Below are 14,091 nucleotides of genomic sequence, written 5' to 3'. Positions count from 1 at the left end.
CCTGGCTGGTCTGAAGGCCAGGCACGGGGGCTCGTACCTGCCTGCACTGTCCTAGTCCTGAATGGGACTCAGCAGTCAACCAGTCACAGCACTCAGGACCCCCATTCCTGCTTCTCAGTGCTCTCACAACTTCCCTTTCTCTGGTTTCTGAAAGGCTGTTTGGTGGCCACGGAAGTCCCCAGGGAAGTTCTGGTTGTATAATTCATCTGTACTGTGACAGCAGAGCCCTCAGCCTGTGTGCCCAGACATCCCACGGCACAGCTCGGGAACGCTAGCAAAGGCTGAGGGCCACTGCTTTGTGGTGCAAGTCAGAAAAGGGATGGAGGTGGAAGAGGCAAAACAGAATCAGCAACTTGCAGCCTGTCTGTGTTTGGGCTGAATAAGTACAAATTTAATATCTTTTACCCACTCAGCATATGTGCTGCAGCCCATTTCTGTGTTTTAGCACAGGCACAGCTAATTTTTAATAGCTACCCCGTCTGTTCTCTCTCTAAGCTGTGTAACTGCCTCAGACAGCTCCTCCAGCAGCAGCCAGGCAAACACCGCTGCTAATACCCATGCAGATTCCAGAATGGGTGTTCTTAACTCCTCAGAGTGGGGGACAGTATTCTGTATGTCTTTTCCATGTTGTATTCCACCTATTGAAGTGCTGGAATCTTGAATTATCTCAATGTGATGAGCATACAAGCACTGGCAGGAGATGGTGGCTCTCACTGAGCATGTGTTTCTGGTGAGAAATGAGGCTGTGTGCTGCAAGGCAATGGGCTCATCCCTAACAAACGAAGGCAAACAAAACAGGTACTTGGGGTTTGCTGCTAAGAAGGATGTGCAGTAAACAGGAAAACACACACACGTGTCAGTGAAACCGAGAGGGGAAGTGTTCTTTGACAAAAAGAGGGATGGCTCCATCTCTGATGAGGCAAGCTGTCCTACTGGTGAAAGGAAACCCTGCACAAGCCTCCTCAGATGCATCATTTAGAGGAGGCTTATGCCTTCTAGGCCTCTTAAATACTACAGAGGGTTGATCCACTTAAAAGAATTACTCTGCTTCAAACCTGAGGCCTCCTGCATGGGCTCCAGATGAAAACCACATCAGTGGCCAACTCTGCTGTACTCGATACACGCAGCAGAACGCACTCTCTGCAGATTGAGTCTGTTTTGGCAAGCTGCCCTGGGCCCACGCGCAGGGGCAGCTCACGTGACTGAGGCCCCAAATGCGTCTATGTCTCACACATCCCTGTGAAACCAGGAGCAGTCAGTGCACCACTGGACTAGGGACAAGGACAGGATGGTTGGTCATGTAACCAGGTACTCAAGCGTCCTACTTTCCCACCTTCACTAGCACCATCTCTCTTTATCTCCAGCAGGAGTTTCACCCAGGCAGAGGCAGCAGGGCTCGTCCTGGCCACTGGCACTAGTCAGTGCTGCCAAAGCAGGCTCACAGAAACCTGAACTGCTGCTGGCCAGCACAGCTGGCCAAAAGAGAACAAAGGCAACATCATGCCAGCTGGATGGCATTCCTGCGGGTACCCACTGTCCCAAACCACGTGTTTTTCCAACAGTAAGCCCTAAAGGTGAGTGCACCAATCTTTGTTTACTACTTATTGCACAGTATCTAGCTCAATGTCATGAAAGTGTGTGTTTAAAATGGGCTTTAAGCACTGTGAGAAGGCTGTTCCACCTGGGTGCTGCTGTTATTCTACGGGGTTATTGTAGCACTGTCTGTACTGTGATTAACAATGACTTCTCTTTACAGAGTTAGTCACAGCACTGCCCACACTCACAAAATATTTGGGATTTTGGGGGCTTTGGCACTATGCTGTGGCCTTCTTTATATCCACAGCTTTATTGTGCAGTAAACCCAGCAAGAATATTGTGCAAACAATCAGAAGCCTAAGGTTTTCCAAACAAAAAAATTCTGCCCTACTTTGATCTAACTGCTGGGAAGAAATTGTGGTTTCCTGACATTTGGGAATTAGCAAGTAAGCCAGGGCAAAAACACGCCTGCAAGTCCAAAGTGCACGTAACAAATCAAGGCTGTAACATCTCATAATCACCCTCACAAACACCGATCCCCAGAACTGCAGTGTGCTTAGCATCCTCATCTTCTGTTGGGAACAATGGGGGCCAGATAGTCTCAGTATTTTTCCTCTGTTGACTTCTTTAATATCTAAAAGGACAGCTGCTCCAGCTGTGTCTGTCCATCCTTACCTGTGTCCATACGGCCACAGTCATCCTCTCTTTGTAATTCCCCCTGAACTAGAAGGGTGGCACTTTGCTTCCCCTGACACACTCGCAGGAGCATCAGCCAGCCCTGAACTAGAGCCAAGGCCCTCAAGGGAAGCCACTGGATCTGCAGAGGCTCTTCCTGTGCTTTACACGAGGCTTCTGAGAAAAACACGAGTGTGTCCCTGGCTCCAAGTGTGCCACAGACTGGCAATGAAAAAGGCGCTTGTGTCCTGGCCTTCTAGGTGGCGAGCTTCCAGCAGCCCGGCCGGCATTTCAAGTGGTCTGCGTGCTATCAGTGCTGCCTCTCAGGCCTGATAAGGAACAGGCCACTGACAGCCTACTGAAATGGAGAGAAAGGACCTCATTGACTTCAGCAGGCCTCAGAACAGGCTCAAGTGTCCTCTCCTGACCCCTCTCCAGCCATCTGGAAAAATGACTTATAAGCTTCTCTCTGCCCACGGAGAGCAGATCCACTGTCCCAGTCCGGATGGGGGGGAAGTGGCTGTTTTCAAGTCAGACCACTCTTTAAATGCTAAAACAGGAGGGGCTCAGACCTGAGTTTTTAGACATCTCAGATGTCAGCTACATTTCTGCCTGTTGCACAGCAGGTCTTTTCAGGAGGTCTCATAGTTGTTGTTATGCGTTGTTTAAAACAAACAAACCCACAGCAGAGCTAAGCAACTACAGCACACCACATTTTGCACTGACCCCACTAATGGGAGCAGAAAGGATGGACCACCTTACTTCCACCCTGCCGCAGGTCTGTGGAGTGACTCCTAAATGGTTTATCCACAGGTTCAAAACCCAGAAGGCTGTACATGGCAGTAGCTTCTGGACAGAAGGGAGAGAGCAGAGGTCATGTTGGTTTTGAGAAAGCTGAGAGGATACGGAAGGACTCTGACAGCAGTGCCACTGTCCTCTGCTGAGAGCACTCAATCCACACAACCATTTCCCAATTTCTGGGAGTTCGGTAATTATTTTTGCAATATTTTCTTCTCTATCAGTTTCTCCTCCTTCTGTTTCCCCCCACCCATCCTTAAGATATCTTAGCTGCAAATCCTTACTTGCTTTAGAAATCAGACTGAGCAGCCTTGAATTCCAGTGCCTTCAAAACCGTCCACCAAAACTTCAGGCCCACCCGTACATCACCACAGTGTCAGGAAGATCTCACACCCTTAAGGCGGCACCAACCCCACTGTCTAAAACAAGCCCTGAAGTCCAGATTAGGAAATACAAAACAAAATACCTACCTTACTTGACAATATGAGAAATATTTATTTACCATCTTATGCTTCTCCTAGACATGAAAAAATCCTGAAAACCACAGAATGGTTTGAATGGTTTTTGCTTTACAAAAGCAAATGGAAGCACCATTCTCACACTGTGCCAAGCGAGATGCAGAGTCACACAGAGATGAAAACATTATTGCTAGTTTTTCTGCAAAGCAGTGGCAGAGGTAACATCAAGGATTTGTTTCCCATCATTCCTCTCCTTCCTTTTCTATGAGGCTATCCTCATATGGTCACAAAATTAAATCAGCTCTGCAGGGTGGCTTCATGACTGGCCACCACTTAGAGGTATGAGTTGTTGTTCTGTTCCTGTTACTGCTGCTCTGGTTCAGAAAGGGCAGAGGGAGGGAGGGAGGGAGGGAATTAAAAAAGCAGAGCACTAACCTGTCTCCAGTTAGCGGCATAATGACGTGTGCCTGGGTGGAAAACACGATGAACGACAGTCTCATCTTGGGGCTTCAGGAAAGCGAAAAAAGGCAGAAACACATTTCAGAGAAACACACAGATGCACAGCATTTCATTCACTTATTCAGGTCTCATTCACAAGATCTTTATCCTCCACCCTCCTAGGAATGTACTTTTGAACTACAAACCCAAAACGAGAGGAGTTAAAGCATTGTTGTGCACCTTCTCCTCACCCAGATGCTCGGGAACGGAGCAGCAGAACTGTTACTCTCTCCCAAGTACTGGGTGAGAGTACTCCCAAGTACTGGGTGATGTGGCACCCCCAGGCACGGAAGGTAAGGCACACCCTTTGGAATTGTCAGGGCTGCCAAGGCAGGCACACCACTCAGCTCCCTCTGGCTCCCATGGGTACTAATGAGACACACTTCCCACCTTTGAAAGTGACCCTGGCAATTTCCCCTTTTCTTTCAGGGTGACACAATGTCGATTTCCAGCCCTGCTTTTTGTTTATGTTTATCAAATCCTCCCAGTCTCAGAAGCAGTGCCTACTGACTGCCCCAGCCCCCAGAAAGCACCATGCAGGGTCTTCCAGAGTGACGCTGCCTTTGTTCCTCTGGCCAGAGACTTGTGAGACTTGAAAACTTCTTCCCTGAAAGCATCAGGGGAAATGTCATGGTAAAAAGCGATGCTATATGAACTGATTTTATTGAGGAATTCAATCTTTTTTGTAAATTTATTTTTAAGAAGGTCACCTGCCTCTTTGCACAAGGTTGCAGTGAATCATATCTACCTAGCAGTGGAAAACATTTAGGAGTTGCCTGATACTCTGGAGGCCCAAGACAGGAATTTTCCCAAGGTAAGTTGTACCATCTCTCCTGCATGATTTTAAATTTTATTCAGCGCAATTTTAATATATTCACTAACTTTGTAATGTACTGTACACGAGTATCAACAGTAATTAATCAGGTTATGGTTAGTAAGGACTTAACACTTAAAAAGCTGAATATCCATGTTTTCAGTCCACTGATGTCACTGATGCAGCTTAAAACTATTGACATCAAGGGAATCCAAGTACTTTTTTCCTTTTTTTTTTTTCCCCTTTGTTTTGTGTAATTCCAGAGCTTACAAAACAACTTCAAAAAGTTTCTGTCGCCCCCTGGACAGAAGTTTTGCATAAGTTTACAGAAGATTTGCTTTTGACAAGATGACAATAAGCTATATTTGCTTATAAAAGGCTAATTGGATCATCCTGTTCTTAGCAAGCCAAGATTATAACTGCACTCTGCACTGGGTTTTCCTCAGCAAATCCTTCCACAGCATCTCCCCCTTTGTGTGGTGAGGGATTCAATGGGTTTATTCTGGGTTTTGTGGTAGGGTTTTTTAAAGCAAAGCACTGCAATCTTCAGTTGTTTGTACAGAGCAGTCAGCCAGGATTTGCAGCAGCTATTTCAAGAGGAGCTGGACTTGCCCGACAACACTGCTGACAGTAACAAAGTTGATTATATGTAAGTACAACAAATACAGTGTTACATGGCATGGGCTTCCTCTGAGTTTGAGCTGTAACACTGCTCCCCTCCTTTCGACCTGCACTATATATTAGCGCATATGTTTACATGTGTTCAAGACTGCTTCTTTATACACCTCTCCAAACACGGAATTGAGCAGCACTCCCTCAGAAACTAGGCACATGGCATATTGAAAAACAAGTTTAAAAAAAAACTTTGAATCACATCTGAGAGTCATTTAAGAAAGTGAGTATTTAAAGACACACACAGTCACCTTTTTGCTGAGCTCCAAGCACAAGAAAAAAAAATAAAAGTTCCCAATATTTTCCAGCAATTTGGGTCTTAGAAACCAAACTTTTAATGTGTTTGAGGAACACATCCCCTGAGCTTGGAAAAGCGCGGGGACCAGGGCAGGGGGAGGGATGTTTAACACAGCCCAGAATTACTCCAGCATCACCTCAGGTCTCACAAGCAGCACCACGCACCTCACAAATCTTTCTGTCAGCTGATGTACAAAATCAAATATCTCTCGCCAGTTCGTCGCCACGCTCCCAGACCTACAAGGGAAAACCGGAGCACATCAGCGGCCTGATCCGGGGTGGCATTTCGGGGAGAAACTGACAATATTCGCGGCTCCACACATCTCGAGGTACCGCCAGCTCTCGCCGGTAAGTTGGCCGCCCGGGCCCCGCTCCCCCTCGCCCTGAGGGCGACCGCGGCCGCCCAAGTTCCCCACAAAAGCCCGGCCCCCGCGGCGGGGCGGGCGGCAGATGCTGCCGCCGCTCGCTCTCCCAGCGCCTCCGGCCGCAAACGCACCTCCGGCGGGGGAACTTCCACGGGCCCCTCCGCACATCCCCCCCCTCAGGGAGTTCCCGGCAGGATTCCCGAACTTCCCGCCCAGCCCCTCACGACGCCTTTCCCGCCGCTTCCCCTCACAGCCCCCCGCGCGCGCGGCCCCTCGCGGCGCCCCCCCCGCCCGCCCCGCGCGCGGCCCCTCAGCCCCTCGCCGCGCCCGAACAAAAGCGGCGCCGCCGCCGCCCCGCTCCCCGGCGCCCGATGGCGGCGATTCCCCCGTCCCCGCCTGCGCCTCGCCTCCCCGCTTACTTGTCCAAGACGAAGTACATGTCGAAGGCTCCGTGGCACGACGGCTCGCCCGCAGCCGGCGCGGCGCCGGCGGGCAGTGGCGGCAGCAGCAGCGGCAGCAGCAGCAAGGGCACGGCCCCGGCCATGGAGCCTGCGGGCGGCGGAGAGCGCCGGCTGGGGCGGGGGACAGGGCGGGCGGGCTCGCACCGCCCCCGCTCGCCCGGCCCCTGCGTCCCCCTGGCGTCCCAGCGGCCGCGTCACTCCGGGCCGCGGTGCTGCACGTGTGCCAGAGAGCGAGCCCCACACAAATTTAATGCCGAGGGGGGTTGGGGATTGCACAAACACCACAGAGTTGGGGTTTTGAAACAAACAAACAAAAAAAGCCCCGTCCTAACAGTGGTCATGTGTCTCCTACAGGCTGCGGAGGTGAATCAGACTGCAAAAAGGATCTTGCTTTTCCCTCCGCTGGAGGAGATTATGGGGCAGTCAGAGGCATCCTGCTGGAGTCATTCAGCTTCAGCCCCATTCCTGCTGTCTCTGGATGGTTGGCTGCAGCCACGGCGCTCTGACCTGACACATCCGTGTCACAGTGCCTTCTCCACGCCGATCCCAACGCCAAGCCAAGCCTCCCTGTGATGCAAGTTGGAAACTTTACCAAAGCCTGCGGACCAGCAGTGAATAATGTCAGCCAGAGAGCTGGTTCACTAAGTTCTTAATGCCTTTGAGCAAGCAAGGCCAAAGGGTAAGCAAGCGGTGTTTTACAGTCTCCGTGGATACACAAAACATGGAAGATTGAGGACAGAGCAGCCTGGGCTTTGCCAGAGACCCAGCCAAAAGAAAGGCCCAGCAGAGGCTTGTGAGACAACAGAGGAAGCTTGCTGAGCTTCCCAAAACCAGCTGCGCTCCAGCTTTCCAAGCTGCACGAGTCCACCCCAAGCCCCAGGAGCACTCATCTTCCCTGGGAGTACGTGTCATGTTATCCAGATGTTGGAAATCTTGCTTCAAGCCCATGTGACCCCCGCGTGTTTGGAACAAGCCTCCACTGCCAGTTCACTCTTTACTTGTTTCCAAGTGTGTGAATTCCTCTTTTAGCCTGTGGTTTCTGCTGAAGAAGCAGATAAATCATGGCTATTTTGCTGGAATGGCTGGACGAGAGGGAGATAGGCACGTAGGATGTACAGGGCAGTGGCCCATGGCTGTTTTGCTTCATTCCCGGCTCCCAGAACTCATTTGCTGACACTTGGCTCTCTCCCAACCCTCTTCCAGTGCCACAGTGCTGCCCAGCCCCATCAGGACCAGCGTTCCTCCCTGTGTGCACACAAACCCTCAGGAAAGCAGCTTCCTGAGCTGGTATCTTCATCACATCCCCGGAGCCAGATGGGGCATCCATGGCTTGCCGATGCCAAAACAAGCCATGCTGCAGCAGCAGGAGGGGACCTTGGCTCTTGGCTGCACCAGGGGAGCCAGGCCGGCCGCAGACCTCTGCCCCAACCCCAGCTGGGTGTCCTGCTGCCTCTGCCTGTTGGTTCCGCAGCTGGAGCAGGCACAGCTCGTCCTCACTCCCCATCCCGCCCATCTGGAATCCAGGTCACTTGCACGAGGACCTGCTTTACACTGGCTTCTTGTGCCTGGAGGCTGGGATAGCAGGGAAACCATGGGTCCAGGGAGGAACCACCCTCAGTCATGGAAAACAGAACTCTTAAAAAAACACAGCTACAAAGTGACCGAGCCCTAGAAGCCGGAGTTTTGGCGTGGGTGGTCCATGCGCAAATGAACTCAAGTTCACTGCCAAGGTTTACTGTGGAGAAAGTAGTAAACAGAGCAGCTTACAGCACCTTTGGGGTTACACAGTTCCCTTCTTCATCTCCAGCCCTTGCAGATGATTTCCCCACATGTTGTCCCTTAACATCCACCTACTCCCACCTTCTTTTTGGCCCAGGCTGTTCGGGAAGACCTCAGGCAGACAGTGCCAAAGCCAGCTTCTCTATTTGGGGAGTGAGCAGCTGGAAGGAAAAGTCACCCTTGCTGTAACCTGGCTGTGAGCCTGGCCCTGCTCCTGGGTCCTCAGGAATGCTGCAGCAGAAGCGTGGTGCCTGGGGGGGAACCCCTTCAGTGCTGTGGTGAGATGACCTCAGGACTGGAGTCAGGCAGTAACTTGGTGGCCTTTTTCATAGACTACAGAGGGTCAGGAGGGTTTTGTTGCTTGATGAATCCAGCTCAGGTCCAGGATACCTCTGCCCAACAGCTGTGAGCCAGCCTGCTTTCTTCAGGACGCTCAGTGATTGCCAACATTTGGCATAATGAAACTTGGGTTTGTCTGTGAGTGTGGCTGCAATGCTGATTAATCAAATCCCCTTTGTGACTCAGGTCTGGGATTGCCCTTCTGCCAAATGATCCAGGGGCAGCATGGAATGGGACAGCTCCACAGCACTGGCACCAGCCAGTGCTTCCAGACACCCTGAGCTGTGCAAACCCAAGGACAGGTGATGATGGGGAGCCTTGAGCCAGGACCACTCACAGGAAAATATTTTTCTTCTCCCCTCACAGGATATGAGCCACACATGGAAGTGTCATGCTTTGTAAAAGGAAAGAGAAACCAGAGGGGCTCCAGCAGTTATACAACATGCAGGAGCTGTTTGAGAGCTGCCTCCTGAAGGTTTAGCTACAAATCCTTGTTCCCTTTACAGCTGTAGCCTTGTGTCTCTGTGCATCCTGTAAAGCAGCGTAGAAATGAATAAATAAAAAGGACAGCATTAAGTAACACAGGGACTCTCGTGTCCATGTGGTACTGCCTGCATTATCCAGATGGAAAGTATCTGTCTAGACAAATCTGGGAATTATGCAAGCTCGGAATTCCTGAATAGCTCTTCCTTTCCAACATCATGAAACATTTGCAGTGCCCACTGAAAATACAGTGGGGAAGGAAACCCTTCAATTCCAACAGTCAGGAAACCTAAACACTAGCAGTAGGTTGGAGAGAAGGTCTAAGTGCAGGAATATGGAGCAGTGTCCCTGCTGTGTGCACGCTGACTCATCCCCGAGGAGCCAGGATGATCCCTGGTGCTCACTCCTGTCTCAGCAGAAGCAGAGCAGGCTCCCTTGAGCTCCTTGTGGTTCTCTGCTGCCTGATGCCCTAGACAAGGCACAGAGCCGCTTGTTTCCACTTTTCCAGAGCTGTTTGTTTCCACGGTGCTCAGACAAGCAGAAGGAATGAAAACAAAGAGGGAAAGATGGGCTGTCCTGGTGCAAACCACAACAGCATAAAAATAAATCACTCTGCCTGGGAGAGCCAAAAAAAAAGCAGGACAGAAAACATGGAAATCCCACTCTGGCCCGGGAGGAGCTGCTGCTGGCTCTGAGCAACGCCCAGGGATCACTCCAGGGCTGGGAGTTCAGCACAACTCTAGAGTTGTAGTGACCCTTTTTGGTCTTCTTGGGAAACAACGGCCCGGCCAGAGGAGACAAGAATGGAGCAGCCAGGAACTCTCCCTGCAGAGCAGTGCAACCCAGGGAAAGGATGACACAATCCTCAATATTATATGGAGAAAAATGATTTTTTTAAAAAGCACAGGTGGTGATCCAGCAGTCATCCAGTTTGTGGCAGTTTTATGAGTGACTCCAGGAGGAATGGCTCAAACCTTCCGAGGGTGCATCCAAACAGAAACGTCACTCGTGGTCAATTTGGGGTCACACTGGAGGAAAAGGGGCCGACATTTATCCATCTGGCCTGACCCCTTCGGTGCTGCAAAGTGTCACTTCTGTCCTCCCAGACTCAGGAGAGAAAGAGTAAAGAGCAACTGGGAGTCTGAGTGATAAAACAACTGCTTGTACCAGTGTTTGGGGGCAATCAGGGCAATATTTATGCAGGGCCAGGGGCTGCAGCAGGACATTGTGCCTGACCCACCGTTGGATCAGCAGCCCGGAAAGCAGATGTGCCAATTTCCTGTCCTTGATGATGATGGGCCCTAATTACGCCAGAGCTGTGGCAATGTCCTTTCTTGTGTACGACCCCTAATTTGGTTTCATGAAGTCGTCTGTGCCAGGTTCTTCCGGCTGCAAGGCCGGGGCGAGTGACAGTCACGAAGAGCCGTGTGCTCTGTGTGCCCAAACACCTGGCCTGAGCTTTGAACTAACAAAATTTGACGGGGAACAAACAAAATTCGGGCAACCCACTGGGATTTGAGTCAGTTGCTAGGCTTGTTTTACCTCTTGCAGGTTGTCATGGCTGCTGACAGGGAGCTGTGTGCTGGGGGGAACATTCCAAGATAGGTGTAGGCACTCAGCAGAGACCAGCACTTAAGAGGGGCTGTTTGCTTGTGGGGGGGTGAATTTTGGAACTGGGAGGAAAAACTCTTCCCTTTGTTTTCCCACCAGGGAGATTCCCTCGCTGGCATTGCTGCTGGTACTTTTTTCAACTTGTAACCATTCCTTTCCATGGTTTTTGTGAGTTTATCTGGGCTTTTTTCCTCTTTTCTTTCCTCATTTTCTGTCCCACTCATCATTTGAGGAATTCCCCAATTTTGAAGATTACCAGCAAAGCATTTTTTTTTGTGTATTTAAGCAGAGGCTTTTATAAGTTTGGGAGAGGCAGCTTTTTGGATGGCATTGTGGGGGAATTTTTGGCTTTTTTCTTGAGTGACGTTTTGAGGAATCTACCTGGGGTTTTGAATTTTTATTTTTATTTTTCTTCCCTTCTTTTCCCCAGGAGCTCTTTTTGGAATTAGACATTTGTCTTTTCGTGTAGATCCTGCTTTGCATGGGTGGGGTCGCTGCTCCTGAGCCCAGCCACAACCCCCCAGGTTTGTTGTTCCCTGATTGTGGGACTCTGATTATTGTACCACTCTGGGATCCCCAAGCCTGGGGATCACCTGGGCTTGCTGCTGCTGGGAGAGGATGGTGCTTGGGCATTGGGCACAGAGGTGCTGTGGAGATTTGCAGGGCAGTGAGAGGAGGAAGTACTGCTCCCAGGACATCAGGCTTGGTGGCCACGTGGCACCTGCTTCTTCCTGTGCCTGGTGCAGCAAGTGCTGTCCTGAGGAAGATGGGGGCTCCACACTGGGGATAGGTGGCAGCTTGTGCCACCTGGAAGCTGGAGAAGGGCTCTGACCCTGCTTTTTGTAGCAAGTGAGGCTCTAGGTGCTGGGCATGCAGAGTGGAGGGGACTGGACAGCCCTTGGGAGGGGTCAAGCAGCTCCAAGGGATACTTGAGCAGGTCCCTGTGGCATGGCCAGTGTAGGAAGAGCAGAACTTCCAACTGTCTCTGCTGGTCCAGGATGCCATGTACACACCAGAGTGGATGGATCTGGGATCACTGTGAGGAGGATTGCTCTCTGTGGGTGCAAAGCTGCTCAGGGGCAGGTTGGCTGTGTGCCTGAGGCTGGGAGAGGCGTGCAGCAGGGTGTAGGGGAACCTTATCATTACACAGCTAGAGCTCAGCACTGGGGCAGGACAGCCAGAGTGGCATGGCTGGGATCACAGTCACAGAATATTCTGAGTTGGAAGGGACCTGTGAGGATCACTGAGTCCCGTTCTTCAGTAAATGGCCCACGTGGGGATGGAACCCACAGCCCTGGTATTTTAAACACCGGGCTCTCAAGAACTGAGCTAATTTGGGGTCAGCTCACTTCAGGGTTTTAAGGCCTAACTAGATTTTTGATCTGCTCTGGTGTTAGCCCTGCTTTGAGCAGGAAGTAAAACCACCCGAGGTACGTTCCAACCTGACTGGGTGGTTTTCCTTCTTGCCTACAGCCCCTGCCCGTGGCTGCAACTCCGTTCCCCTGCCCTGTGTAATCTCAGGTCAGTGGAGATTTGTACACCAAACTCCACATCCTGAGCATGTGCTTGGGGAAACACCACTTTGAGAAGGTAGGATGGGGTTTTCACTGTAGTCAGCTCCTGGTTCTGCTGCTGTCGCATCACAGGGCAGGAAGGGTGATATGGGAGTGTTTGCTGGCTGACTCAGGGCCCTGCCTGCTTATTCACCAGCCAGATCACACCAGTGACTTGGCATGTATCAGCCTTGCCCTGTTCATGTGAGCTGCTCCCCTGGCTGCCTGGATGACAAGTGTTTCTGATCACCAGTGTGACTGTGCTGGCCTTAAGACAGGAGGGGAAGTGGCTGGGATGTGTCTTATCTGACTGGTGTTTACATCTCTGTGACTCTGAATTACCTTTTCCTCAATTTCTCTACATGTAAGAAGTTTAACTTCTATGCACTCATGTCCCATTGTCTGTCATCCAAGGTTTTAGTCTTTTCTCTTCTTCCTATGTCTGGGCAGTTAAGATGGGTGGAGGTGGAGCAGTGTTGATTGGATTTGCAGGCTCCATTTTCTGCAGTGCCATTGGCAGAGCAACAAATGCTACAAGGGCAGGAAGGGTCGTGTCCCTTCCCCCAGGGACAAGCTGGTAGAGCAGTTTGGCAAGGACTTTGTATGTTTCCATGGCTTAGCAGGGTGCAGAGGATGATGCTTGGCACTGCTTTTGGGGAACAGGTAGAGTTGCAACAGCCAAATAGCCACAGGAAGAGAGCTGGGGTATTAAACTGTCATCCCCCATGGGGCAGGATTTTCATGGGCCTGTTGGATTCCTGTGCCTGTAAAAAGGCCTTTTAAAGGAAATGTTTTGCTCAGCAAAGCTAGCTGAGAAGCAGAATAGCTCATGGTACAATGGTGCTATGGCACCATAGCCCAAGACACCTGTAGTGACGCGTGTTGAGCAGGAAGGGCCTTCAGGCCCTGCTGAGGATATGCAAAGACGTGGTTTAGTTCCTTGGAAAACTCATTTCCTGAGTGGGAGACAGTGATGAATCGGTGTGTGTTCACCTGGGCAGCTCATCTTGTGGCACAGACAAGCCATGGTGCATAAGCTCCTCAGTAGCTCCCTGCCAGTCCTGTGCTCTCCCTCTACTCAGGAGCACTTACTTGTTTTGCTTGCTGTTCCAGGATTTTGTGCTCCTGCCCTAGCCCAAACTGTTGGAAGAAGCTGCACTTCAGAGAATGAGCCAGAGTCACCGTGGGCTTGGAAAGGTACTGTGTGCACAGAGACCAAAAGAAATGGGAGATGGTGTCAGCTGCAGTGAGTGGGCAGATATTCCAGGTAGACGGGGTTTGTTTGGAACCAGGCTAGTGCCCTGCAATTAGAGTCATGCCCTTAGAAATAAAGTTCACTTGGGAACTCAGCAGCGAGGATCAGCGTGCCAGCAATGCTTGTGCCCCTCAGGACCATATTGCAATCTCAGCCTGTGTTCCCAGCACCTTCCCTGTTTCCTGCCTGCCACTTGGGTGCTGGCTCAGGCATGGGGAATGGCGGTCGGTTCTCCACAGTTTGGCTGGAAGAGATGAACAATGTGTTTGCTCTCCTCAGCATGTTTGTCCCATTAGTTTTGGAGCTGCTTTGCAGGCACCAAGTGCAAGGTTGGCCATGTGCAGGAGTTACAGAGAGAGCACAGCTACTCTGAGCTAGAAACATGGCAAATGTTGATCAGTGCTGTCTGTGCTTATCTGCAGGAAGTAAGGAATAACCCCCATAAATCCTGTCCTATAAATCAAACCCTCCTGAGCTCAGCTCTCATGAGCCACGTC

General features: G+C 51.0%; 1 protein-coding gene across 1 annotated transcript in view; it reads right to left on the bottom strand.

Moving 5' to 3' along the window:
• Positions 1–6,686, bottom strand: part of ANTXR2 (ANTXR cell adhesion molecule 2) — a 77,791-nt gene extending 71,105 nt beyond the window's left edge. The window contains exons 1-3 of the mRNA XM_039701906.1: positions 6,533–6,686; positions 5,914–5,985; positions 3,903–3,974 (exon numbers count right to left, since the gene is read on the bottom strand). Coding sequence (XP_039557840.1) covers positions 3,903–3,974; positions 5,914–5,985; positions 6,533–6,657 — 269 coding nt within the window. The 5' untranslated portion in view covers positions 6,658–6,686. The remainder of the gene's footprint in view (positions 1–3,902; positions 3,975–5,913; positions 5,986–6,532) is intronic.
• Positions 6,687–14,091: the final 7,405 nt, after the last annotated feature.

This window comes from Passer montanus, unplaced genomic scaffold (genome assembly GCF_014805655.1).
Source record: "Passer montanus isolate IOZ18808 unplaced genomic scaffold, ASM1480565v1 scaffold150, whole genome shotgun sequence".
In the NCBI taxonomy this organism is placed as follows: domain Eukaryota; kingdom Metazoa; phylum Chordata; class Aves; order Passeriformes; family Passeridae; genus Passer; species Passer montanus.
The sequence above is the reverse complement of the archived record's forward strand: the minus strand, read 5'-3'. Positions and strand labels throughout refer to the sequence as shown.